Source organism: Thunnus maccoyii, chromosome 3, assembly GCF_910596095.1.
Source record: "Thunnus maccoyii chromosome 3, fThuMac1.1, whole genome shotgun sequence".
NCBI lineage: Eukaryota > Metazoa > Chordata > Actinopteri > Scombriformes > Scombridae > Thunnus > Thunnus maccoyii.
In genome coordinates this window covers 26,618,525-26,646,289 of record NC_056535.1, presented here as the reverse complement: position 1 = coordinate 26,646,289, position 27,765 = coordinate 26,618,525, and the positions used below count along the sequence as shown (strand labels likewise).

Below are 27,765 nucleotides of genomic sequence, written 5' to 3'. Positions count from 1 at the left end.
GGCCTGTGTAGGCACATATTACTATAATGATAATGTGCCCTTAAAATAACAGTGAAACACTGCGTCATTGACTTCAGACCAGGTTTTTGTTGGTCGATAGTGCAGTCACTCTCTGCTGCCTCAAGATAGCAATGGGTCAACAATGCGCCTGACCACACTTCATTTTAAGACCAACACGCCCTCTGATGGGCAAGTGCATTTGCTATTTTAACAACGTGGGTGTTGGACGGGAAAATGACAACTGCGTAGGTCTTAAACTAACAAAGACACTTGCATCGCACTTGGTGCAGCTTTGTGCCAGGCGTAAGATAGAGCCCCATATGTGCTCTGCCCAGAATAATTCTGACATGACTTGGAAGATGAGATTAGACCTGCAACATCTTTTGATTATATAGCACGACAGTAAAGATGATAATGTGATTATTAAAATTGGAACAGTAATACTTCACTTTACTAATCCCAACATTGTTAGACTTAACTGATTTATGATATGAACAACACCATTGCATCAAGAATAGATGGAAGAAGGGAAGGCACCAAACACATCTTTGCTTTTCTGGTGTTCAACGTGACTCAACAGAGATCAGTCTGGCCTGATCTGAGAAAACAACACAAATGGTAGAGGTGTGATGAATTGTGCTTGCTATTTTTTGTCATCGGTTTTCATCTTGCTGTCCAAAGGACGGCAGAGAGTTTTGAAGCTATGTTTCTGTTTATGTGAACGCCACAAACATTATGAGTCAGTCACTTTCCCTTGAATACGAATTGGGCTGGAAACAAATGTTATGCTGTCTGGCTTGTTGGAGTAATTGCTTGTCATCATCACCTCCTCTTGGCAGGAAAGAGCCAGCACCTTACTATAAATACCACAGCAGGGAACCCCCAAAAGCCCCATGCTTACAGATGAAAAGAGCAGATCTGCACATGATGTCTGTGTCTTGGCATATTTATGTAGCTGCTGGCAATAGTATCAGTTGCCAGTTTCGCTTGACTGTAATTACAAAAATTCTTGGAAGGCAAGAAATGATATGCTTAAGAAGCCTCTTTTTTTTTAAAAAGTGAAAACCCAGACTTAAACTTTATGCAAAACTTTTTTTTACTGTGCTAATAATTCACCTACTTGTATCTCTTGCCTAATAGTCTATTGACATCTAGTGTTTCAAATAATCTCCTTCTTTGATCTGTAAATATATCCTTCCTGTACCATATACCTACTACTAAAATGCTGAGATGTGTAATTTGGTTTCCTCCTTAAGGGCCTGCCATTGTGGTGTTCGCTGTCAAACATGAGAGGGGTCTTGTTTTCTCTGGAACAGATGTCTTTAAATCAATCAACAACTGGATTATTTTAGCTAGTGTTCTTAACACTAATGTCTTCTTGATAAAGTATCTGCAAACCGCATGTTGAATTGTGTTCATCTGAGGAAAGATGGCATAAGGCCTGCTGTTGCTCTGTTGTTTTAGGTTGGAATGTGTTTCATGACAGTAGACCACAGCGGCAGCCAGTGAGAATGTGGAAACTCAGGGATTTTCCAGGGCCTGGTGCTACAAACTCATCAGGAACGTATACTGTCCTCATCCACGGGACATTGCGCAACAACGCACAAATAGAGTAAGAGGGCCACGCAAACCAAAGAGGGAGTCCAGGCCACTACCACACTCTGAAGATTGTATGATTGCATGTGTATATACATGTGTGGGCGTGGAGGTCTGAGCCATTCCAGTCCTTAATCCCAAGACCTTGAGGCGGAATAGCATTGAAATAAATTCCCCTGTCTTCCTGTTCTTCCAAGACTTCTCTCTGTTCCTCATTAGGGGCTTGAGAAAGCTGTCAGGATTCATGGGGAGGGCCGGTTGTATCCGGTGTGCACCAATTCAAAAATCCCCCTCCTTTACTCAGACTGGAGCTGGGAATCTCTTGCTACCTCACAATTTGGCGAGATTCTTGATGCATTTTCACCCTTGCTCGGCGTTTTTTTATTGTGTTTCTTACTTTATGACCATATTTACAACAGCAAAAGTGTAAATATCAATCATGAAAAAAATCAGGTGAATTTGCTCCCATTATTAGTCATTTAATGAAGTGAGTGCAGTTTATCTTGATTCTAATGTAATTTACATTAAGCAAAAACCCAGGTTTTCAATACCAAATTACGAGTGTGGATACCTTGCAGCTTGTAGTTTAATAACATGCTCCATTGTCCTTGCGTAGCCTGTTTCCATTTTAAATGTAATGTTGAAACGTTTCATATGGCACATTTCTTATTGTCTAGCAGACGTAACTAATTTTATAAATTGACAAAACAATTCCAAGTCACGGCTTACATACTAGCTTTTTCCAGTGCACAGTCGTCATCAGGTGATGGAGTTTGCTCAGTTGTCAAGGAGATGAATCTGATGTGTAGATCCATCTCCATGACAACTGACAGCTCAGTAGCTGTTAGGATTTCATCCATAACACTTTTTGTTGGTTTTTTTCATCTGTGATGGCTTAAAATGTGTGTGACCGTTCATTCTTGACCTTGTAGATAGAAGTTTAACAAAACAATCCCAACTTAAGGTACTTATTTTTCATGCTTAATTTTTAAGCCAACACACTTGAGAAAGACAACTAAGCAAAATCCACCCACTGATAAAGACTGTGTGATAGAAAGGTCTGGAAAAAGCTAGTAAGTAGATCTCAATTGTTTGTCAAACTTATATTTCCGACATCAAAAATGAACTTTCATGCCTAACTTTATTTGTGTAATGTTATGTGTTCTCTTCATCTTTAGCGCAGTAGTTACTGCTTTGTACCGCACATACTCCTTTGATTAAAAAAAAAGTTTACCAGAAATGTAGTTTGTGTATTGATGCTGAATCTTTCAAGTGAGACCCATGATGCATCTAAGAATCGATTATTTTTGCCACCTTCAACTCAGATCCAGCATCGCTGCAGAACTGATGGATGTTATTATCCCTTGAAGTGTCTGTTTAAATTGCTTTTCAAGTAACCACCTCATAGGCTCGCATCTTTGATTATCATGCTGGCGGCCGTATCATGCCATCCAAGGCTCATATCCATGCTGCTCTGAACATTTTTAAATATTCACTGAAGGCCTTCTATGTACACCATAGCTAACCACATTTTCTTTTGGTGGGTTCCACTGTGTCTCACCATGTGAAAAAGAAAACAGTTTTTCAGCAGATCCTGTAGCATTAAAGGGACTAATGACATGCAAACTCTGCTGGATAGAAACATCTATATTTTCCACAGCAGGGTACAGACTGCGGTTAGTGCCTCACAGGGAAACTTTGAAACCAGATGGAGCCTATCCCACACAAAACATCATGAAAAGAACAGGGGGAGGAGGAGGGTGGGGGCGAGGGGGATTTGAGACAAACACTAAGTACTTGGCAGTTTTCCATGCATGGATTTATTGGGGGATTTATTAACATTACCAAACACACCTCCATGTTCACACGGCTCATATAGCAGGAGCTACCGTATAGTGCCTCTGTGCAGGGGTAACTCATTTCATGTTTGGGTTTCAGTAATAAGAATGACTCAACTAGTTATTATTGATTTCCTGGTAGAGTTGTTAGAGATGAAAGAGGTAGCACAGGCTGGGACCTTCTGACTCACCATTAACTTTATAAAGAGTGTCATGGACAGTTGGCTCTGTATGCTCGTTCCTGAGGCATTGCTAATATTAGACTAGCCTCAGGCTACTTCCGCTGAACACGCTCCCACTCACACATGCTCCCACTATACAAGATTAATGTGCTGTGTCTTGGGCTTCAGGGCAAGTTATGGGCTCAGGATGTCTTTTTACCCACAACATCACTGACAGGTGGTGACAGGCCATTTTGAAACGATTTATGAGTAATGGTCAGGCCAAAACTGCAACAGCGGGCCTCTCTGGGCACCTTTCAACAAGCTCTTAATATTACATCCTGTCAACAAGGGGCACACAGGTGAAGGGAGCGCTACAAAACAAGCTCTTTTGTGCAAATGTCAACATTTTTCACTGTTTATGAGCCTGTGGCGCAGTGTTCTTGATTTACACGGAGTCCTGACAGATCTGAGCACATATGAAAGAAATAAAGTACCCAAGTCAGTTCCACCTGTAAAGATATTTCTGAATTACCTTATAGAAGTACATAATTTTTAGAAAAGACTGTGGTATGCAATTTTAATTGTGCAATCTCTGTTTAGCTCTAGGACTGCAAGTAATGGTTAATTTTCTTACTGAATAATCTGACGTTTAATCAAAATAAAACAAAGTGGTGAAACCCCTCATTACAATTTCCATGAGCCCAAGGTGTGATGTCTTCAAATTGCTTGTTTCGTCCGTCTAACAGATATTCAATTAACAATGAACTAAGTTGAAGGCCCTAATTTAAAGGTATTGACTTACAAGTAGTCACTGGCTGGTGAATTTTGGATACATAGTTATCTGAATTCATCATTTTTAAAGATAAGTGTTGTTCTTGTTTCAGCGTACACCCAGATCCAGCCCCACTCCCTGGTTCAGCAGCACAAGCAGCAGCAGCAGCAGCAGCAGCAACAGCAGCAGCAGCAGTTTGTGGTCCATCAGAGCCAAAGTTCCCAAAGGACCCCGGGCCAGCTGCTGCAGACAGCATCCATTCAGCCATCACAGCACCCCGTCCCCGTGTTGCCCAAACCTGCTCCACACCAACCCTCAACGCCTAGCCAACAGGCCACCATCTTCCACTCCACCATCAGCCCCCACGCACTCCACTCCTCCCTCAGTCATGCCAAAGCCCAGCCCGTCCAGCTCACTGCCATCAACCTACAAATACAGCCAACAGTAAGTATCGTTAAACACAATAAGGTCTCAAACAAACGAGCATTTGAACAGCTTAAGTTTTGTTAAACCAAACTGTTGCCAGCATCAAATGATAATGATAAAACCTTTTAGCAGGTCTAAAAAGTAGATCTAATGTTGGTGTTAATTCAGGCGGGGAGATGCCCTTTGTTCTTAAGTCCAGTTACTGGCTGTTTTGACACACTTGATGACGTTTTGGACGCATAGATCCTGAAAATCCCTGCATAAGATGATAGTATTAGTTCATTTTGTAGGGTAAAACGGTAGGAACACAAGAATTTAACATCCTGTTTGTGAAGTCACATATTGGTGCTACAAAGGCATATGAAGGTGCAGTACCATTGTGCCAGTCTTCAAGAGGAGTCCTAGTAATTGTAACTTAATTAGAAGCAAAATTATTTGAGATGGTTTTCTTTAGAACCTTCATATGCTTGGGAAAATTATTCTAATCCAGGCAAATAACAGTCCAAAATAAACTTTGTACCTTTCTAGGGCTGCAACTAACAATTATTTTCATTACTGATTAATCTCCAGGTTATTTTCTCAGCTAATTGATTAATCTATTTGCAGTGGTGGAATGTAACTAAGTACATTTACTCAAGTATTGCTTTTAATGTACATGTCGATTAATCAATATTTATATGCCAATAATATCCATATGTACATGTTGCTTGCAACACTTATGTACTTTTACTTTAGTAAGATTTTGAATGCAGGACTTTTACTTGTAATGGCTTATTTTTTCATTGTGTTATTGATACTTTTACTTAAGTAAAATATCTCAATACTTCTTCCACCACTGTTTATTTGTCTATAAAATGTTAGAAAATACTGTAAAGTCCACATGATTTTTTAGGTCCCATGGTGACGTCTTCAGATGTCTTGTTTTGTCCGAACAGTTTGGAGTTTGTTCAGTCCGAACTCCAAACATTTTCAGTTTAGTGTTATGCATGACACAGAAAAGCTTTCTTTCAGAAGCTGCAACCAGCAGATGTTCATTAGTTTTGCTTAAAAATTGACAAAAGCAATTATTCAAATATCAAAATAGTTGCTGATTAATCAATTAAGTCTGTTGACTAATTGTTGCAGCTCTACACAAGTAGATGTAAGGATTTAAGAAAGTCCATCTCTAACAGTAATATACCATAAATCTTCCATTGTAGGTGTTTCCAGAACTGCCCGATGGATGTGATCCATTTTTTTCCTCAATTTGTTTCTAATGGGATGTGGCTTTCTGTCCTACTTCACATGCTGACGTCTTTTTTTTTTTTTTTTTAAAGCTGTAACTAGTAAAACAAAAACTGATGTTCCGACGACACCCACAGTATCCGTTTTGATTCCAAGACATACATGTAAAAAAAAAAAAAACACACAGGAATCCTCTCAGTTTGATATTCCTGCTGTAATATTTTCCTGCTGGTGTGATATTTTCCAAGCCTAATGGTTTTATATTTTTGAGCCACTAACATTAAAAGAACTAACAGTCTCTAATAGATATCTTTTCTCACACTCTCTACCTTTTGTTCCTAATTCACATCTCAGGCCTCTCGACTGGTTCAAGACAGTAAAGATAAGCCAACCTCACTGGTGGTGAGAGAGACCTGTCCAACACCCGCCACACAGCAGCAGCAGCAGCAGCAACAACAACAGCAGCAGCAGCAGCAACCTGCGACATCACCATCACCATCACAATCTGCCAAGCCTGTAGAGCAGCCCAAGGTCGACCCAGCCACACCAGCTGTTCAGCCACAAGGTAATGATTCAGCATGATTTTCTAAGCTGCTAGATTACTCTTTGGGGAGTGTTCAAACGTTTTGGTAAATTAACTGTTAAACCAATTAGCCACTGGAACAAGAAGACTGGTAGCAGTTTAAAAACCTCGTTAAGTGTTTACGGCAGCTTCTGACACAGAAAATGTTCCATTGTTTCCACCCCTGCCCCCTTAAATTGGGCTATTCTTTCAATCCGCAACGGAAGAGACGAAAAGTCGATGTTTATTTTTATTTCAGTGCATGTTGCGTCTGACGCACGTTGAGCTTCACTGTTCTGTTTCTTATTTATTTGTAGTCATCTTTGTGACATCCCTGTGCTGTGGCCAAAAGGTTTTACCTGATTCACTCACTGCTGTCCTGTGTACTGAGCACACAGAAAAGTAACAATCAAAGACAAACAAATGGTGGAATTTAAGAAAGAAATACAGTAGTGTAGCCAGACTGACAATATGATGTATAAACAGCTGCCTGTAAATAATATATTATATTATTCTGGGCTTCAAACCAGCTCCAATGGATGATGTCACACCTACGTCCATCTTTATATACAGTCTATGAACATCTCACATGAAGAGAAGATCACGGCTGTTCTATGGGATTGAATGAGATTGCACAGGCATACCTTGTAAACTGTAATTTCAGTGTATTTTAGTAAATGGGAACCACATATCCTGCTTTAACAGTGTTGCCTTTGATGTTTACTTTTTAACCTTTAACTAAAATTACATTGAGTCATTTACAAAGAGCAAGTAGGGAGTGTTTTATTATTTTCTTCAATGAAACTTTAAATGATTTTCCACTTACAGAGCTCATGCGGTCAATACCATGACACTCTATAAGAGGTAGTACGTCATCATGTAGAGGTTAAACTCTTCTTGCTGAGCATAGTTATTTTGGTGTATTTTATAGAGGCTGACACGGATCAGTTTCTATAGTAACATTTCTCCTAAATGGTTGGAAATAGTGCTAATATTGTGTTTCTTGTAAAATGAAACATTCTGTAAAGCCACAAATGACTGTTTTAAGACGGGGATTTGGGTGTGATGTGCAGTGGAGGTGCACTGTTCACCGCCAGAGCAGGAAACTATTTTTGTAATCCACTGACCGCAGGGGCTGATGAAGATATTCCCAAAGTTTTTTTTTTTGTTTTTTTTTAACTGTAGAAAAATTAAACATTTAAGAGAAAAGCCTTCAGGCAAAAGATGTTCTTCTTCAGTCAAAGTGGCTTCTTGATTTCACAAACCAGCTACCAGCCACAAAGATTATTTTCACTACGTTTATTTGATACGTTTCTATGCTGCTTACTGCTTTCTAAGAAACTGTCAGTTGTCTTTTATACTTGTATAAACTGAGTAGAGGGAATTGCATTAATACCATACTAAGCGGACACTACAGTTTCTATAGTTTATAATTTCGAGACTTTGTGTTTATCTACTGAAACACTTTTTTGTAACCTATTACTGATGATTTATTACTGGCTATTTATTACTTACATTATATGTGAGATACTTTGCATGTGCCACTAATGGCTGTCGGAAGCTAAAGATCACAGTGTCCGGAAAACTGATTTTTACAGTTTGCAGCTTTAATATATTTACTTTCAGATTCTGAGTCAATTTCGCGTACATTTTGTAACCATGGCGCTGTTTCTGGTTTACAGCGGCGATGACGTAGTGTTTTGAATTCGTTACCTCTGACTCACTTCTCCGCAGCGACAGCAACCGAAACCGCAACTGATTTCTCAGGAACTAAGAAAGAATGTATAAAACAAGTTGCCATAACACAAACCTGTTACGTCATCCAGCTGACCTGTTTTCTATGTTAGACTGTTAAGTACATCATCAAATAAAATAATTCTGAATTTTTAGACTTGGTATATTTGGTAAATGTGCTAGTTTTACATCAGTAAATAAAATAATAAAAAAATCCAGATTAATAAAACAATTCGGAGCACTTTTTGGTGTGTGGTTACATTTTTTTTCTGAGAGGGTGCATTGGGGGGCTTTTACGAGCTCCACGTGTCTAAAATCCTGGGTACGGCCCTGCTGAAAAAACATGGAGTGGTGTCACCTTTTATTTGGCGCTTCAGTGATAACGATTGTCGTAAAACTTGGTTATACCCGTTGGGACAAATGAGTGATTCTTCCAGTAACTAGCAGGCAGAAGCAGGAGGCAGTCTGCTGTTAGTCGAGAGTCCGGATTGAAACATGTTGATCTACAGCAGCATATCGTTGAGCTGCTGTGGGAGGACACAGGCCGGGGGGAGGGAGGAGGGGAGGAAGAGAGGTGGGGGGGGGGGGGAGGCGGATCCCGGCTGTATGAGGCGTTTCATTTACGGACTGAAGCAAGCATTGAAGCTTAAATCCCGAACACGGTCCCGAACAGCAGCTCGGTGTCTCTGTCGGATCATCACAACAACAAAAACACAAACCAAACCGCACATGTTTTCTGTCTGAACACAGCGGAAGTTGGCGCGGTAAGAAAACTCTTGTCATTCAACGCTGGTGGCTTTTAAGATGACAAAGCATGGCGACTTGATGCTTACTTTCGCTTTGTGGGGTTTTTTTTTTTTTTTTTTTTTAGTGAAAGAGTCGAGGGCGTCCCAGTGATGGCAGCAGAGATACATCATGGATTTAGTGTTTGTTGTTGAGCAACAGTCTGCCTCTGGGTCTCTTCATTATGGTGATTTATTGTCGGATCGTCGACAACAGAAACGTTATTTAGATAAGCGGCTGGGAGATGAATATGACTGGATACTGGTTTGCATGTAGATAATAGGATCATTACAGCATGTGTCTGGTTTGCAAACAATAACGTTGTAAGCGTTCATAGCTGCGTATCTGATGCGTCAGTGCTATAATCTGTGATTATATGAGGACAAACTAGCACTAGCTCGCTGATAATACTAAAACAGATTATATAAATGACGCATCAGCTGCTCGTGTTGTTATTATTGTACATTTCACCAGTTTGATAGTAAGGATCAACTCGTATAATTCAATTAATACAGGTAGATATACAGTGTATTTACCTTCCACAACATTCCTGGTGTAAATACTTTTAATGTAATTTCCTTCAAGGCTGCAAATAACAATTATTTCCATTATAGGTAAATCTGTTCATTGTTGACTTAAAATACATTGTTTGGTCTTTAAAAATGTCAGAAAATACTGAAATATGACGACTAACAGTTTAAAAACTCAAAGATAATCACTTTACTTTTACATAAGAGAAAGAAAAGCAAAAAATCATCACAACTGAGAAGCTGGAACTAGAAAATGTTTCCATTTTTACTCATAAATGACTTCAATCATTAATCTGGAGCTGCAACTAACAATTTATTTTCATTATCAATTAATCCAATTATTCTCTCAATGACATGTTGATGTTTTGTATCTAGAATGTCACAATTAGGTGACATATACTTGTTTTGTCCAACTAACAGTGTAAAAACAGTTTACTATCACACACGAGAGGGAAAAGTATCATTCCTCACACGTGAGAAGCTTGAACTTTGCTGGCATTTTGCCTGAGAAATGACCTCAACAATTAGTCAGCTCTGATTTCAGTCAGTCTGAATCCATTAGTGACCACCTTTACTAGAGTACACGCTCTTGTGTATTAACAGGATGTGGGGTCAGGCAATATATCAATATTATATTATTGATATTGTGATGTGAGACTAGACATCCTCTTAGATTTTGGATATTGTTATATCGTGGCATCTTTTCCTGATTCCTTGATTTTGTCATATCACTCAGCCCTAATGGGATGTTGTATTAATTTCCCGGTCAGGAGGGGGCTCAACCAAGAGGCCGAGCGCTGCACCTGGGACACCACCTCCAGCCATGACCTCAGGAAACGAGAGCGAGGCGCCCACGGTGACGGGCAGCACGCCTCAGAACGGAGAGAACAAACCGCCCCAGGCCATCGTCAAGCCCCAGGTCCTCACACATGTCATCGAAGGCTTTGTCATCCAGGAGGGAGCCGAACCGTTCCCAGTGTGTGTAAGTGGCCCCGATCTCTGCTTTACCAGCAGCGAGACATTATAAACAACCCCAGAGCCACCACAGTCTCCAGCGTACACGCCTGCGGGGAGCTGTCAGCGAGCAAAACCTCTGCGTCTAGCTGTAGTGACAGCTCACAGCTTCTGTTTGATACAGTCGTTAATTATCGCGAAAGAATACAAGTGGATGAAGGTGTTTGTGTGTAATGAGCTGCACAGTGCAGCGCTCAGTTATCTCCTTCCTTAATCTATGTCATCTAACCTATAATGGATGTTATTATAGCTTATATTGTTTACAGTGTAGACACCTGTATCATCCATCTTTATTATAACTAAAAAAAAGAGGCAGAAATGTTACACAGAACATTTTTAAGGTGTAATATAAAGAGCTTGTTGTGATTTTAAGACTTTGGGCTCACTGCCTCCTACTGGACATGTGCTGTAAATGCACAGTTCACTTACATGCATATGGCTGAACAAACATGTTACATTGAATTGATACTGATAAACATGGGAGAATGCAGTATCTACATCACAGAGGAGTTAGTGCGCTATTTTCAATTAGGGCTTAAATTAATTACCATTTTTATTATTGATGACTCTATAGTTAATTTTTATATGAAATGATAACGGGTACTGCAAAGTTCTTGCACTGTAGAAATTTTATGGGCAGGTGTGTTGGATCATAAACAGACTGTGAAAGGATCAAAGAACTTGTTCTCACTTTATTAACAATATTTTGGTCCTCAGACCTTCATCAGACGAACAACGTAAATAAAGTGAATACAAGTGATGGACAGTGTACAGGATCTTTTGGCTCTTTCTATGAAATGATTGAAAAAAGTACTTATTACATGTTCTAAGAGCCTAAGGTGCACATTCAAATGACTGTTTTGTCCAACCAGCAGTCCAATATACGCTTATTTGTGTTCAATTTAAAATGACATTAACAGAAATTCCTCATATTTGAGAAACTGAAAACAGATACTTAGATGCTCGATATATCAATCAAATAATAATTTCAGCACTATTGATAATCCATTCATAAAACCATGAGTTAAACAGAGAAAGTGTCTGAATTCACCTCATTTCATCTCAACAATACTACAGTAACGTAAGTAGCACAAGGAGACTCATTAGTGAGTGGTCAAAGAGACGCTGCTGGCCTGTCAGGATAAACACATGTAGAGAAATCTTTTGCGCTTCATATTGATGTTGTGATATTTGTCCGGGAGCGCATAATGTTTCATTTATAATTGTAAATATTTTTTATATTTACGACAGGTGGAGCGTCTGCCCATTCTGATCGACAGCCCGAAGAAGCTGGATCATCAGCTCTCGTCAGACCCTGACAAAACCCCCGTCAGCAACGCGGCGAACTCTGACTCTGAGCCTGAGGACATGAACCAGCCAGGTGAGGGGGAAAAAAAAAAAAAAAAAGATTAGACAAGTATATCAGGTTGTGCGGCACTGTGCTGGTGCTAGGCTGAAAAGGATTTTGTCAAGTGGAAGTCAAGGACACCGAAAACTTGACTCATTTTAAATGCAACTGGGATAACGATTAAATATATTTCCAGAGCTGTTTATCTTGATGATCGCAGTCAGTCGGAGAGAGACTTTTTCAAAGAGCGAATGTTAAACTTCAGAAGAAAATCTTAATATTTGTGTGTGCATGTCTGATATTTTTGCTGTTTTTACAGAAAAAGAGCAAGAGCCCAAACTGACGTGTGAATACTGCGGCTGGGTCGACTTCGCCTACACGTTCAAGGGCTCTAAAAGATTCTGCTCCATGGTTTGTGCAAAGAGGCAAGTCACCTTTTAAGTTAAATTATCATGTAAAAAAAAAAAAAAATCTTGGCATCTACTCCTTCTCCTCATTAAAAAAAAAATCCAGATCCATGAATATGCAAAGTGGAGTTGATGTTTCTCCATATATATCATGTGAAAAAGAAAAGCTCTAATTGACCTTTCTGAACAGGTACAACGTGGGCTGTACAAAGAGGATAGGCCTTTTCCGTCCAGAGAGGAGTAAACCAACAAACCGCTGGCGTAGAAGATCCCAGGGCCGCTCGAGTATAGAGGCTAAGAAGCAGGTACAGAGACGCAGGCGCTTCTTCACTGTTGTAAAAGTTCCTCATCGACACTTCTACTCCCATCAGATACTGCTGCCACTGCACATTTTATACCCTGCACTTTTCATGCCTTACGCTTAATGAACTAAAGCATCGTTTCTGTCAGTGCTGGATTATCTCCCTGACTTTGAAGGGTCATTAAGTACTTTATGATCTTTGTCAACCTTTTATTGGTGACCGGAGGTAATGGGGAAAGCATTAGTAGAGATTTTCTGCCTCCTGCACAAATTATTTAGACATCAAAAGCAACTGGGTTTGCTGTTTTTTTTTTGTTTTGTTTTGGGGTTTTTTTGCCAAGACTTTGACAAAATACTTTACACTAGAGACAAATATTTTGGATAATTAAAGCAGAAATTCTACCAAAATGTCAAGCGAAGATGTAATATGACTATATCTTAGAGTTATGTCCTGGGGATGGGGCCGTGAACATCCAGTGGGGGGTGCTTTTGTCTCGTTTGGACCTGTATGGGAGCATTATAATCCAGAGGGCTCAGCACCTGACAAAGTAATCTTCCAGGCATTGGTATCGATCCAACAAACCTATCAACTCCCTGCAGGTATATTACAGTCATTTGAAGCTGTTGTACAGCATCAATCTTACTTATTACCCCTTTAATCTTTGCCGGTACTATCACAATGTCCAAGCAGTGTTTTTACTGATGAGCCATTCATTTCTCAAATGCTGAGCTTTGACGTCATGCCTTTTCGCCATTTTTTTCCTTTTTTAGAAGCTGTCCCCCTCACCGCAGCAGCCTCAGGGGGGTTCTGTATCCTCACCACATCCGTCGCAGCCAAGTCAGGAGGAGTCCAGCCCGTGTTCGGACATGTCCAGCTACGAGGAGCCGCCGTCTCCCCTGTCAGCCGCCAGCTCAGGACCCCTGGCTCCCGCCCCGGCCCCAGCTCAGGTCTCCGTCCACCGGCAGCCGAGCAGGGCCTCGGACCAGGAGGGCTGCGCCGGGAGAGACGCGTCTACGCTCTGTCAGCACTTCTTACCCAACGACCCCACCAAGTGGAATGTTGAAGAGGTGTACGAGTTCATCTGTTCACTGCCAGGTCAGCGGAGTAAACAGAAACCAATAAAGCTTCACATACTTTTTGTGTATGAATCCTGTTTTTTTTAGTGTGATTAACTGCAGCCTTCTTCTTCTTCTTCTTCTTCTTCTGCTGTTCCAGGTTGTCAGGAGATAGCAGACGAGTTTCGCTCTCAGGAGATCGATGGACAAGCGTTGCTCCTGTTAAAGGAAGACCACCTCATGAGCACCATGAACATTAAACTGGGACCTGCACTCAAGATCTTTGCACGCATCAACATGCTCAAAGACTCTTAGCAGGAAAGTGCGTGTGTGTGTGGTCATGCACACATGCATTGATCTGAGTGCATATGTATTTGTATGTTTGTGTGTGTGTGTGTGTGTGTGTGTGTTTTTAAGCGTGTGACAGAGGAGCAGAGTGTAGAGCTTCGGCACAGGGCAGAGGAGGTGTCATCGTAGCACTGACAACACAGTATTGACTGCACTATGGCTTCGCTTCTCCACACTACTGGACTGGCTGCTTTCTCTCACTCTAGCTGGACTCGGCCCCACAAACTACTCATACCGACCGGCATCAACTCAACAACCACGTGACCATTCAAACTTTGTGGTCGTCTCATCGAAACGGAGCGCTCGGATCATACTGACCCCACAGTGCGAAGAGGAAGTCTGTGTTTACATGCACTCAAACCAGTTAAGCAGCTCTTAGACGGTGGACTGAAATGAAATGATCCACAGCTGTGCCAAATTCCAAAATGTGGATTCTGATTAAACGAGTGGATTTATGTGGAAAAGACAAGGGATTTATGGAGCCCATTTACAGGGTATTAACATGTGATCTGTATCTAGATATCTCATTTATATCCAGTTAACGCAGGTGTAAATGCACACAGTTGGAATGGATTTCATTCATGCTTTTTATGCTTTTATTAGCGAGGCGACAGTTGAGAGATGACGGGAGCTGATGTTGATGTTGAGGTTCATAGTTAGTACCTGGGACCTGCTCAGCAAACTGAAAGATCACCTAACTCGGCCCGTCTCTGCTATCTCAAGCTGCACGTCAAAAAAGCTACAAGTAGAAGGTCGAGCTGCTTTCCTTTACCTGTGACAGGCCGCGCTGCGCACCTATTTTGCATATTGAGATCCGATAAGTGTAGGTAGAATTGAGATAACAAGCGCTTATTAATACCATATATAGATACAGATTCCATGATAATACCGGATGTAAACGGAGTCTTGGATTTGGCTTATAGAAAAATAATCTGTAGAAGTTCAAAGGAAAACCGTGACAAAAACGGAGCTGAGAGAACAAGCAGTGTCAAAAGTGCACACTACCTGTTCAGTCGTGCCCCGTGTCGGGTCATACCGCAACACAGTCGTAGCTGAATCGAGGCATTGAGACTAAACATGAGTGAAGTCTAAATTTATTATTTTTATTATATGATTAGATATGTTTTTTTTGTACAGTTTTGTTAGTTTGTGAATGACAGAGAAATGGCTGTATGTGTGTGTGTGGCTGGGAACACAAGATTGCATTCATTAATTTGCTCATTTTTATTCAGTAGATGCTCCTTTTGCCTTTTTTTTTTTTTTTTCTCACAATAAGACTCACACAGCTCCTGAATACAAAGCACGAATGCGGAGAAAACCATTTAAGCAGCTTCTTTTGTGACATCGATTTTTTTCCTTTCATAAGGGACTCGCCAGTTTTCTCCTGTAGATTTAAACTGCTTGGAAATGATTTTTTTTTTTTTCCTGCTGCTTTTTCAAAATGATTTACTAAAATATGAACATCAATTTCTTGTCTGTTCCGTAGAAGAACACCGAGTTATCCATCGAACAGTTCGGACATTCTGCTCTCTCGACACAGCTCTGTTTTTGGCACTTACTTTTCTTTTTGTTTGAGTCACGAGGAACTCCGACTAACTCCGACTTTATGTGAGGAATCTGGAAACAAGTTTATATGTACATAGCAGCTCAAGTGAGGAAAGAGACTGAGACGATGTGTGAAACTGTCTTTTTTTTTTTTTTTTTAAGTTATCCTTGTTATTTTAAAACAGAAATTAAATGTTGTTTAATATTTTGAAATATGCAAATGTATAAATATCATGGCCTGGGAGTTGTTTTTTAATGTTTCTTTTTCTAATGAAAGCTAGATCATATCTATTTGTGTTTTGTGGCTGTGATGGAAGGTCAACTTTTTTTAGATAATGTTTTGTCAAATGCTTGTATTTATCAAAGCAGTTTGTTATACAACATTTTGCAATTATAAATAATTTACAATACAATTCTGTCTTAGACTATTTTTCTGTGCGTGTGTGTGAAAGAAACTGTCGGGTTGGAAAACAAATGCAGGGACACAACAGCCCTCCAACAAACACCAGCTGTATGAAGCATCTCATGTTGAATTATTACTCCGCTGATGCTTGTTGTGATATATTGAAGGAAATATTTATTTTAGGGCTTTGGAGTGTATTACATTGTACACTTCTTACATTTACTGTGTTCTCGGTTTACCCGCTGTAGTATAACACTGATGTCCTCTCAGTGACATTAGAGGTTTGTGGGAAACCAAAAATCTGATACTTAAAGATTCAGTTTTCAGTGATAGTAGAGATTAAAAAAAAAAAGGCAGCAAATCTATTGAGAATCTGGATCCAGCAATTGTTTGGCACTTTTGCTCAGTAAATGACTGAAACAATTAAACAATCATCCAAGTTTTTGTTGGCAAATTACAATCAATCAACAGTTTGTTTCAGCCTTACATAAGATTATATAATCCATGCAAGGAAATTAAAGTGCCACAGCAACAAAAGGAAGGACAAAAACAGTTTTTTTTAGTAGTATTAAACAACTTTACAAAAAGGCAATAACATTACAAGACGGTGATGAAAGGAAGTATGTGCGAACAAAACTACAAATGTCAAATAAGTTAGATCCTTTACAAAATACAAAAATGGAAACAAATACAAAATCATGACTTTCTTAAAAGAAGGGATTCTTCAAATGTTTTCTGACAGAACTATAGTGTGAAACAGTAAGGGAAGCATCTGCTACAGGTGAAAATAAATAACCAAAAATAAAAACAGAAGTACAGATAGGTACTATATACACTGTACATAAATAGTATTTACAAAAGTGTATTGTTGATAATCTACAAATGACTAAATGTATGTATTTCCTCTGCAGTTGTAGTATTTCTATCTCTTCTGGTTTGCATTAGAACTTCCTGGTTTGTGAGAAATTTCCAGCTGTTCACAGGTGATTGTCACACGCTCTGTGTCTCATTACAATGGACGCTTTCCATTTTGTTTACACTGAACCACAGTGCGGGCACATAAACTAAACAAGAAACCGGTAGGGTGAGTTGTCTTTTTAAACGCAGTGACACGCTGCAGTGTTTGTAGCTGTTGGAGCAGGCGGAGAGAAGCAGAAACATGCAGCACCGGCACGCCCACTGTTTTGATTTAAGAAACGGACCAAACCACATGAAGCCTTCGTCATTTCCTGTTATTAATGCATGAATGAATCAAAATGCGGCGTTTAATGCATTTATACTAACATGTTGTATCACAAAAGTGTCCCAAATACAAGTTTAGATTATGAGTTAAAACGTCACTAAAGCGTGAAAATTTTAAGCTCCCCCCCGTACCTCGATTAAAATGGTTTGGTCCGGTTTTAAACTTGAACGCTGCTCCTGTGTCTTTACGTGGTTTTTAACGGCAGTTACAGTAATCGATATATTGTTGTGAAGTGAGTGTGACGTTACGTGTTATTAAATTCACCTCCACACCAACACCAGGTAAGTGACTGTCTAAAAAGCGTCATACTACAGGACAATTTGACTCTTCTTCTTACCTGCTGTTTTGTTTTTAACATATGGTGACGTTTGGGTTTTTGTTTTGAATGTTTTAGCCAATTGTATTTAAAATTTGGGGGTTTTTTTCCCTCTGTAAAATCACATTGTAGGCTGCTTTTAAGTGTCATGACAGTACATTAGATTATAATTATAACATTTTTGGGGCTGCAACTAACGATTATTTGCATTACATATTAAATTGCAGCTGATTATATTCTCGATTAATGGTTTTGTCTACATAAAAAAAGGGAAGTGGCTGTTATAATTCCCCACAGCTCAAGCAGATGTATTCAGATTTCTTGTTTTATCTGACCAACAGTCCCAAACCCAAAAATATTCCGTTAACCATATGTGTCAAAGAAAAGAAGCAAATCTTAAAATTTTAGAGCTACAACGATTAGTCAATCAGTTGCCAATTATTAAATAAATCACCAATTTTTATAATCAATTAATCGTTTTAAGAATAAAAGTAAAAAATTCTCTTGTTCCAGCTTCTTAAATGTGAATATTTTCTGTCCGCTATGACAGTAAACTGAATATCAAGACATATGAAGACGTCACCTTGGGCTTTGGGAAACTGATCAACATTTTACACCATTTTCTGACATTATATGGACCAAACAACTAATCAATTAATCAGGAAAATGATTGACAGATTAATCAATAATGAAAATAATCATTATTTGCAGCCCTGTAACATTTAAAAAGCTGGAACTATCCATTGTTTGGCTTTTTTAAAATTAAAACGATTAGTCACTTAAGAAAATTTAGTTGCCAATTCATTTTCTGTTGACTGGCCAATCGATTAATCAACTGATCGTTGCAGCTCTTAATATTTTTATTGGACACATTGTTGTAACAAGCAAACTGACCAATGAGTTTATTGATTAATTTAAACCTCTAGGCTATTGCTGAAATGCCAAATCAAAGAGACGAGGCCCCTGATGATTCCTCCACTGACCTTCCCTGTCTGGAAAAACTTGAGTCCCCTACAGGTATGGAGCTTTATTGTGGTAGTTACTGTTTTCAGGCAGGTTTAGGGACCGAAAGTAATTGAATTATAAGCAGCATGGCAGTTTTAATGATCAGTGGGCGTGTGTGTCCTGTCTTTGGTGTCAGGGAGCCCACCCACTGCCTCACTTTCCAGTCTGATGGAGCTGGAAAACTGTGTTTCCAACCTGAGCCTCGCACATGAGATAGTGGTGAATGGAGACTTCAGCTTCAAACCCAAGAGTCCTCCCACAGACAGGCAAGAAATAAATAAATAAATAACACTCCACCACAGCTAAAGTGACCTTGGTTATTCTAATTTCCTAAATTAATTGAGAGTTTCTTTATCCATTGAGCTGTCTTTTTTTCCAACCATTTTTCCTTTTGCAGCCTGGAGGGCAGAGTGACGGAGATTGTTCACCGGGCGTTTTGGGACAGTCTTCATGAGCAGCTGAACAGCGACCCTCCAAACTACAACCATGCGGTCATTCTGCTGCAGGAGGTCAAGACTGTAAGTGTGTCTGGTATCTGGTGTGTCTGGTAGCTCAGAGGCAGTAGTAGCAGAGGGAGAGGGTACACTGTGACCTCTGACCTCTGTCATTCTCACATGCTTTGAGCATCAAAACCAAAGCGTGTACGTTGTCGACAAATGTCAGATAAACACAAACACAACGCCGACCTTACACAAGGGGAAAAGTGTGTGATGTCAGACTTCATTAGAAATATCTGCTACTCGCAATGAAAAATAATATATAAACATTAAGTTGGTGATATTAATACATAGAACTATTGAATATTTACATCACTAATTAATGGTTTTTGAGGCCGGTGCTGATATTTGAGAGTTCAAAAAGTCAGATAAAGACACACTAGCCAATATTAGAGGCTTAGGAGTTAGATAAGAAGATGGATACCACTCTACTGTTTGTACAGTTAATATTAAGCTGGAACTAACAGCCAGTTAACTTAGCTTAGCTAACCTAAGATTTTTACTCTCTTATACTTGTGTAATGAGATGTTACAATAAATAATCTTGACAATACTCATAAAAACAACATGTTGTGGTTTTACAGGATGTTACATGCTGGACTGTTTCTTGGCACAGTAACTGATACCTTATACGTTACTTATGGACAGAGCCAGGCTAGCTGTTTTACTGTTGTCAGTCTTTATGCTAAGCTAAGCTAACCAGCTGCTAGCTACAAAATTACCCGACACACACACAGAGTGCTTTTGATGAGAGTATTTCCTGAAATTTAAAAGTATTCCTTCAAATTTGAGTTTTAAGGAATTGTGGACAAGATATAAACTGCGCGGGACGTTTTACAGTTCAGAAATACGCTAGCCTTGTCAGTGCTCCCTGGTGGACAAAGTATGTAATCGCAATATATTTCTAAATTACCTCCAACATACCTTTGGTATTACTGTTCTGAACTTTCTTGTTACTTATTGGCCAACATGTACACCAACACCAAAATATCTGATATGAGCTGAAATTGATTGATAATATCATTTTGCGAATTAATTGGTAAAGCTCTGCTGCTGACATTATTTTTAATTAACTGATTAATTGTCTGGTGTGTAAAAACTAGTTGAAGAATTCCAGATGACATCTTCAAATAAATCCCAAAATACAAATGATATAAAAAGCAGAAAATCTTCTCATTTGAGAAGCTGGAACGAGCATTGATATTAAATGACTAAAAAGATGTCTGGTTATCAAAATTGTCAGTCACATAGTCAATGAACCAACTTCTCATTTAATCACAATTTGAATTCAGTGATTAAATGAGAAATAGAGAGGAAGCTGCAAAGACATTGATGCCATAAATCCTTTTTTTGTGCAGGTCCTGATAACAACATGTCAGCTTCTGTATCTGCTTATGTAGAGGAACCTTGTAGTTGTTAAAAAGACACCAACTCTAAACTACATGAAGCAAAATGTACGTGTAAAGGTATTTAATAATAAATAAAGATATTTTCCATCAGATGCTTCAGTCCCTGCTGCTTCCCGGTCACGTCAGGCTGAGATCTCAGCTGGACGAGGTGCTGGACATGGATCTGATCCAGCAGGAGGTCGATCACGGAGCTCTGGACCTCCACAGACTGGCAGGATACGTCATCAACACCATGGCGTCTTTATGTGCACCTGTGCGTGACCCAGAGGTCAGAGCTCTGAGGGACCTCAGGGACCCTGTGGAGCTCCTGAGGTGAGGCTTGTGCCTGATGTGGAATAAATAAACTCATGTATTCATCACTGTTTGCTGCAGTTAACACAAGTCCAGACTCTCCATCCAACTGTATCTCCTTACATAATATCATTGCTACTACATTATTACAACAAATCTAATAGATATATATATATACATTTGCTTTTTTGACTTTCATTCACATCACATCTCAGTGCCTTTTAGAACAGTTTTCATTGTGCAGTTTTAATGTATTTCTTTCTAAATCTACCACAGGTTAAATATATTTTTAGTCAATGTACCAAGAGCAGAAGACATTATTGACATTTAGTATGCCAGCTTGTCTTCAGATACGTCCACTTTTACATTTATACTTCCAGTTACTTCCATTCAAAACCAAAGGTGACAAAAGGTGCTTTTGCTATTGTTGCTCCTCGACTCTGGAACATCCACAAAAACCCAGAGAAGCTAAATAAGAGCAAATCTTATAAAAGCATCTTAAAATTAATTTGTTTTCTTTTGGCTTTTTTGTTTGATGCCCTTTATTCTGTGGTTGATGTACTTTTTTATATCCTCTCTCCCTGTGTCCTTTTCTTCCTCCTGTCAAGCACTTCTTGTGCTCTGAAATGTCCTATATAAATAAAGTTTGCTTGCAGTTGTAGTATTTTTTTGCTAAAGCATTCCAAAAGCTCTCTAACCCAAAAGTAATCCACTCCTTGCTCTTTTCTCAGGGAGATCTTTCGCGTCTTGGGGCTCATGAAGACCGACATGGTCAACTTCACCATCCAGAGTTTGAGGCCTCACCTCTTGCAGCAGGCTGTGCAGTATGAAAGGGCCAAATTCCAGCAGATTCTGGACAAGCAGCCAGGTGAGGAAGGATTTCATTCCAGTGTTTTCAATACGTAACACGACTGTTACAGCAGGAGAGATGAATGATAAAGGTGACTTTGTGACTTGTAGGATTTATGGTCATTGGATATTATCAATTTTTCAATTAAACAAATTTTGACCCTCCTCTTCCTAAAGCACCGTCCTGTCATTTTTTTGAATCTGATTGGTTGAGGTGCTGGATGGCCGATCAGTGAACTCTGGTTGTTCGGCTCAGATATTCCATCTAAACACATCTGGCTAATCAGAGTCACTGGCAAAGTGATAGAGCCCTTCCTATCATGTTAGCTGGGGTACTAATCATCCTTTAATCATATTTTACAAAATAACGATTCTGCCCTCAAAATATATATTTTGTTAATGACTTAATTAAGTTTAACGCATTAATCTTTTGGTCTGTAAAATGTCAGAAAAAAGTAAAAAATGTCCGTCTCAAGTTTCTAGAGACTGAAGTGAAATCTTCAACTTTAAAAAAAAAAGACTATAAAGACTATAAAAAAACAGCCAGTATTCACATTTGAGAAGCTTAAACCAAATAATTTTAGGCATTTATGTTTAAACTTAAATTACTAATCAGTTATCAAAATAGTTGTCCAATTACTTTTCTGTCAATCAACTAATAACTTAATTGACTGATTGTTTCAGCTCTAAGTAGAACAGTATTCTATATTTTCCCATAATACCAGCAGTATTTAAGTTTGATAGCAGTGTCAGTTTTTTTTTTCAAAAGATAACGTGTATATTCAGTATCTATCTCTTTATTTTTTATCAAAATATCTCTTGAACTCTCTCATAATTCAGTTACATTGCAGTTTATCTTAATCTTGTTGATTGTTGTTTTTTAATGTACACGACTTTCTCATTATGTTATTGGCTCTTTTTCTTCAGCCTCTCTGGACAACACCACAGCTTGGCTTCAGGCGGCAGAGTCAGAGGAGGCGTCGGCCATCAGTGCTCGCTCTGAGTCTCTCGGTCCTGACAGCAGAGGTCCTGTCAGCGCCACCGCCGTCCTCAACCGGGCCTACATGCGTCTGCTACACTGGGACCCGCAAGACCAGAAATATCCCGAGGTCAGCTGCAGCCTGCAAAATTACATCACACTATGCCTTTCATTTGAGCCATATTTTATTGATTATGAGGGAATATTCAGTCTCCCTACACACTCCTCCTCACACTGCTGCCTGTTAAAGCGTGTGACAACACGTTAGAGCTCATGTAGCGTTACAGAATATCCACCGCAGCGGTTTGCATCCACAACCAGAACGTTGTCATCTACATATTGATTTTATTTAGATATTTTAAAGATGTGGGTAACCATATGACATGTGACCCTGACCTGACCTCCGCATACAGACCGTGCTAATGGACCGCACCCGCCTGGACGCTCTGGGTCGGCGGCTCGAGATGTTGGTCCTGGAGGCGTCGGTGCTGCTCCTGACCAAAGCTCAGTGTGGGGGCGCCGTTTTCTCCCTGCAGGGGTTTGTAGGTAAACTCAGGCAGTCCGTCACTGCCCTGCTGGAGGGCAGTCACACCAGGTAAGAGGAGGATGTGGTGATGCATGTACTGGCTGTCATGGGGAACAGGTATTGTATGAGGAGGAAACCAATGGGGGTGACAGGCAGCAACTAGCTTGTCAGAACGGATCCAGCTAACCTCATTCTTTCTGTTCAAGAGAAGCATCGTCATGATTAGTGGATAAATGTGAAACAGCAGCTTGTGATGTTCACAGCCTGTTCACACTGTGGTCCGAGCTGCAATAAAATGCGGCACAGGCTGTTTCTCTCTTAATCACTTTATTAAAACGTAATTTTATTTATTCTAAACGCCTTTTGAAAGAACTAGATGTTATTAAAGACCCCTATTTACCGGGGAGTCCCAAGACCCTTTGCTCCTTATAAATGGACAGATTCATAAGCCTGTGACCTATTACACATCTAATGAAGCCTGCAGGTAATTTGCCTCATGCTGCTGTCTGGTGCTACAGGGAAGCCGACCTGAAGGGGGCGCTGCTGGGTCTCGGGGAGACAGTACTGCAGCAAGTGACCGAAGCTGTGAACGGCCAGGGAGGAGCAGCGATGCCTCAGGAGAGCCAAGATCTGCTGAGAGGACAAATATCTGACCTGTGGAAGCACAACAACCCTGTTCGCACACTCATAGGTCAGCCATGAATTAACTGAAGCACAACGGGGCTGCAACTTACAATTATTTTAATTGTCAATTCAATATTTTCTTGATTAATTGATTCATTGTTTTTTTGTAGAATGCCTGAAAATAATTAGAAATGCCCACCACAATTCGTTAACCTCAAAATCTTTAGTTTGCTGTCATACAAGACATCTTGACATTTTAGAAGCTGGAACCAGAGAATGTTTGACATTTTTTGCTTGAGAAATTACTAAAATGATTAGTCGATTATCAAAATAGTTGCAGATTAATTTCCTGGAATAACCAATAACCTCATGTTGTTGGTTGTCATGTTTTCACTTCATTTAAGGTGTGGTTTAGAAAATTCTGACATTTTAAGGCTGATAAATCTGTTCAAAGCTTATTGAAAATATTAGTTTAAGACAGAGTTGTATATTTTAGTACCATTTTCACTCCACAGGAAAAAAAAACATATAATAGAGCTGCAACTAATCCTTTTCATTATAGATTCTTCCGCTGATTATTTCCTTGATTAACCAATGAATCATTTGTTTATAAAATGTCAGAAATGACTGAAAAATACCTATTACAGTTTCCTAGAGCCCGAGGCAGTGTCTTATTCGGTTTACTATCATATCAGAGAGAAAAGCTGCACATCTGAGAAGTGAAAGTGAATCAAATGATTAAATTATTCTCCAAACGGTTGCAGATAAATCATCTTAACGACCAATTGTTTTAGCTCCAGCACCGACAGGGAAAGTACTACATATGAGATTTAAGTTTCCATCTATTTATTGTTGGAAACTGTTGTTATGGTAACAGTTTTCACTTCATTTAAGGATTGGTTTAGACAATTCTGACCTTTCAGGCTGATAAAACAAACCTTTCAAGTCTTATTAGAAATACATTTTGATTAAAACAGGATTGTATTTTTAGTTGACAGTTTGGAGATGAAACATTTTTTACTCAACAGGAGGAACATTCCTTTTAATGTCATTTAGTTCAGGTTATTTTTGTCCACATGGATGTTTTTAAACTTGAATGTGTCCTGCTGCAAAGCTGACTGCTCTCCTCTCTCTCTCTCTCTCTCTCTCTCTGTCTTTCTCCACCCCCTCACTCGATCAAACATAGGAGAAAGGGTACAGGGCTTCCTCCAGGCCACGCTGGAGGGCGGCCCCGCTAAAAGGAGTCCAGAGCTGCCCGCTGCCCTCAGGCTAGTGAGTGCTGAGCTAGCTGAGCTGGGGACGGCCTTTGGGCGAATCGCCCACTTCAATCGAACGGTCTTTGGCCCCTTCTACGCACCCATCCTCAGGAAACTGCTCTTCCCACCAGGAGAGGCCGAGACCGGGGAGGACTCGCGCTAAGCTAAGGGCGACCCATACGACCATTAATGACCTTAATATGAGCCGCTGTCTCGCATTGTAGATATATAGCTTTAGAGTGTAAATACAGTGAGTGAGAATGTTCAAGGAGAGCTCGGTAGTGAGATGTCAGACCCAAAATATAAAACTATTTGCCTTAAAAAGGAAGCTAAATTAGGGACTGACGTAAGAGCATCTTTCTGTTGGTCCTGTTGTTTTTTTGAAGAGACATTTATATTCTCTGGAAAAAAGGAATTTTGTTTTCTATGATTATATTTTGTTAGATGTTTAAAAAGAAAAGTCTGAATCAAAGCATGAGGCAGGAACAGAATTATTATTCTTAACCACACATTTGAGTGCAGAAAACATTAAGAAAACCTGATGGATTGTGTGACAGAAATGAGTAATAGCTTTCACCTTGATAAGAGTAACTAATAGTTTGTGTAGCGTGTTGATGAGGAAATTCTGTATGAGTCATATTTTAGTCATTGCAAGAGACTGATTGTGACTCAGAAATGTTTGTGAAATTATCAGATGCTTGGAAAAAAGCCTCAGTTGGTTTTCACTCTCAAGACAAAACACCCTCAGGAAAAACACAAAGTACCAAAGAAAATATGCTAACAGTCTGTAAATAACACTGAAGTTTTAATATGTGGCTGGTTTATGTTTATGTTGATAGATGTGTATATGAAACTCTTTCAAAGATAATGTATAATTTACCAAAGATAGTGTGCACTTTTTTTAAACTTTTAAAAAATATTATTTTTTTCCTTGCACCTTTAATCACAAACCAAAATTATACTCAGTGTTTCCCCTACAGCAGTTGTAGTGGTTTTAGTGGTTGCGGGGCTTATTTTGTAAATAAGATACATACCCAATTGATTAATTAAAAATGGGCATTCAAACAAAACAAATGAAAATACAGAATTTCTGTAACAAATCGTTGTTCACCTTGTTGAATTTAAAGCAGCATTTGGTGAAAATCTTTACTGAATAGATTTATAACTAAGCTAAACACAAAAGCAAGTTTCAAGGTCAAACTAAAAGCTTCAGATTACTCTTATAAAAACTGTATTTATTTTTTTTTACAAGGAGTAATGGTTCAGATAACTCATTTGTTTTGCATTACAAGCTATATTATTGAAATTTAAAGAGAATCTTGAATCCAGAAACATTTTCCAGTGTATGAAAAATTACTACACAGCTGCGATTCAAGCGCCGTAGCCAACGGCAAACAACTGTTAATGGAGCCTGTGATGCGAGCACAGCAGAAGATTTCTGATGATTATATGCATTTTTCCTACAGTTTCCTTTCTTTTTCTGTACACTATGGAAATTATTTATCAGACTCTCTCATTTATGTCATTTATTTATATTGTGTAATCCATTACAGTGTCAAGTCTATACTACTATATATAAATTTTTGTAAGTGTTACATTATCTTTGTGAGGTAACGCAGTTTAACACTTTTTTTTTATCAGTTTTTGGAACAGTCTGCACTCCATCACTTCACAAAAATAATGTAACTTTGACAAAAAAATAATGCAGACTCGACGTTTGCTGTGATGGATTACACAACTCGAGAAAGTTCAGAGAGTCAGCTAACATATTTTCATATTGTGCACAAATAAATACACACCAATGGATACCTGAAATTTTGATAAATGTTAAAATACATAAAACTTTCAAAAGATTTGCAGAATGGTGAGCTGTGATTAGAAATATAAATGATTACGTCCTTTAACTTCGACTAATTTTGATACAACTCTTGCAGCGATTAGTGGTCATTTAATGGTTCCAGTTTCTGCCTTTCATGTCATTTATGCCTTCCATATCATTACATTAGAGTGACACAGCTGAACTTCATCTGAAAGATAAATGTCTGGCAATTTTTGCAAAACCCAGAAGGTTTTTTTTGATAAAACTTACCAAATATGCATCAGAAAAAAAGATTTTTTTACTGGTTTACTAAGTTGCAACTCGATATCTCTCCATATCTCTTAACTTGTTTGGTATGGGCACAAGAAAAATACAAATGTGTTATTATGTATGAAAATATAATAAAATATATATTTACACTAATATTAACAAATATAACTAATAACAAGAATTTGGTTCAAGTCATACAAATCAAGGAAATGTAGTTGCAACTTGGGAAACAGGTTGGAAATCCATTTTTTTTTATAAAAATCAAGTAACAAACTAAGATGTTTTTATTGAGATGGAAATATGCTGAAAATACCTTCAGCTATTGTTAAATGACCTTCTTGGTTTTATGAAAGATTGTGAGGTATTAACCTTTAAAAAAAAACAACCAGATGTTTAGCTGTGTGACTTGAATGTAATTATAACATCAGAGGCACAAACTGGTTTTAGTCATTTGGATGAGATCAGTAGATTCGACGCCCACTAGTCTACCGCAGGGGAAACACTGATAGTATAATTGTACAGTAATTACCATGTTGTTATAATTGTCACTTTAAATTTTTAAACAGTTGATTTAATGTTTCTTTTTGTCTTTTATTACTCAACCATAAAAAAAATCAATACTGACAACAGA

At 39.0% G+C, this 27,765-nt stretch overlaps 2 protein-coding genes across 2 annotated transcripts in view; both read left to right on the top strand.

The window, feature by feature from the left end:
• The window catches only part of phc2b (polyhomeotic homolog 2b (Drosophila)), a 37,172-nt gene extending 21,797 nt beyond the window's left edge, over window positions 1-15,375 (top strand). The window contains exons 8-15 of the mRNA XM_042406841.1: window positions 4,483-4,814; window positions 6,375-6,585; window positions 10,400-10,611; window positions 11,895-12,024; window positions 12,311-12,416; window positions 12,589-12,703; window positions 13,471-13,795; window positions 13,916-15,375. Of these exons, the coding sequence (XP_042262775.1) occupies window positions 4,483-4,814; window positions 6,375-6,585; window positions 10,400-10,611; window positions 11,895-12,024; window positions 12,311-12,416; window positions 12,589-12,703; window positions 13,471-13,795; window positions 13,916-14,070 (1,586 nt within the window). The 3' untranslated portion in view covers window positions 14,071-15,375. The remainder of the gene's footprint in view (window positions 1-4,482; window positions 4,815-6,374; window positions 6,586-10,399; window positions 10,612-11,894; window positions 12,025-12,310; window positions 12,417-12,588; window positions 12,704-13,470; window positions 13,796-13,915) is intronic.
• A 1,977-nt stretch (window positions 15,376-17,352) lies between these two features.
• Window positions 17,353-27,765, top strand: LOC121893793 (T-complex protein 11-like protein 1). The gene is made up of 10 exons (XM_042405861.1): window positions 17,353-17,575; window positions 18,537-18,627; window positions 18,752-18,881; window positions 19,013-19,133; window positions 20,612-20,832; window positions 21,543-21,679; window positions 22,588-22,769; window positions 23,053-23,234; window positions 23,684-23,856; window positions 24,976-27,765. The coding sequence occupies exons 2-10, from the start codon at window positions 18,549-18,551 to the stop codon at window positions 25,206-25,208; spliced, it is 1,458 nt and encodes a 485-aa protein (XP_042261795.1). The 5' UTR covers window positions 17,353-17,575; window positions 18,537-18,548; the 3' UTR covers window positions 25,209-27,765.

Excerpts from the sequence above, each read along its gene's own strand:
- LOC121893793 (XM_042405861.1), top strand. The coding sequence starts at position 18,549 with ATGCCAAATCAAAGAGACGAGGCCCCTGATGATTCCTCCACTGACCTT. Across the intron at positions 19,134-20,611 it reads TGCTGCAGGAGGTCAAGACT|ATGCTTCAGTCCCTGCTGCT; the intron begins GTAAGTGTGTCT and ends ATTTTCCATCAG. Across the intron at positions 23,857-24,975 it reads CCCTGTTCGCACACTCATAG|GAGAAAGGGTACAGGGCTTC; the intron begins GTCAGCCATGAA and ends GATCAAACATAG.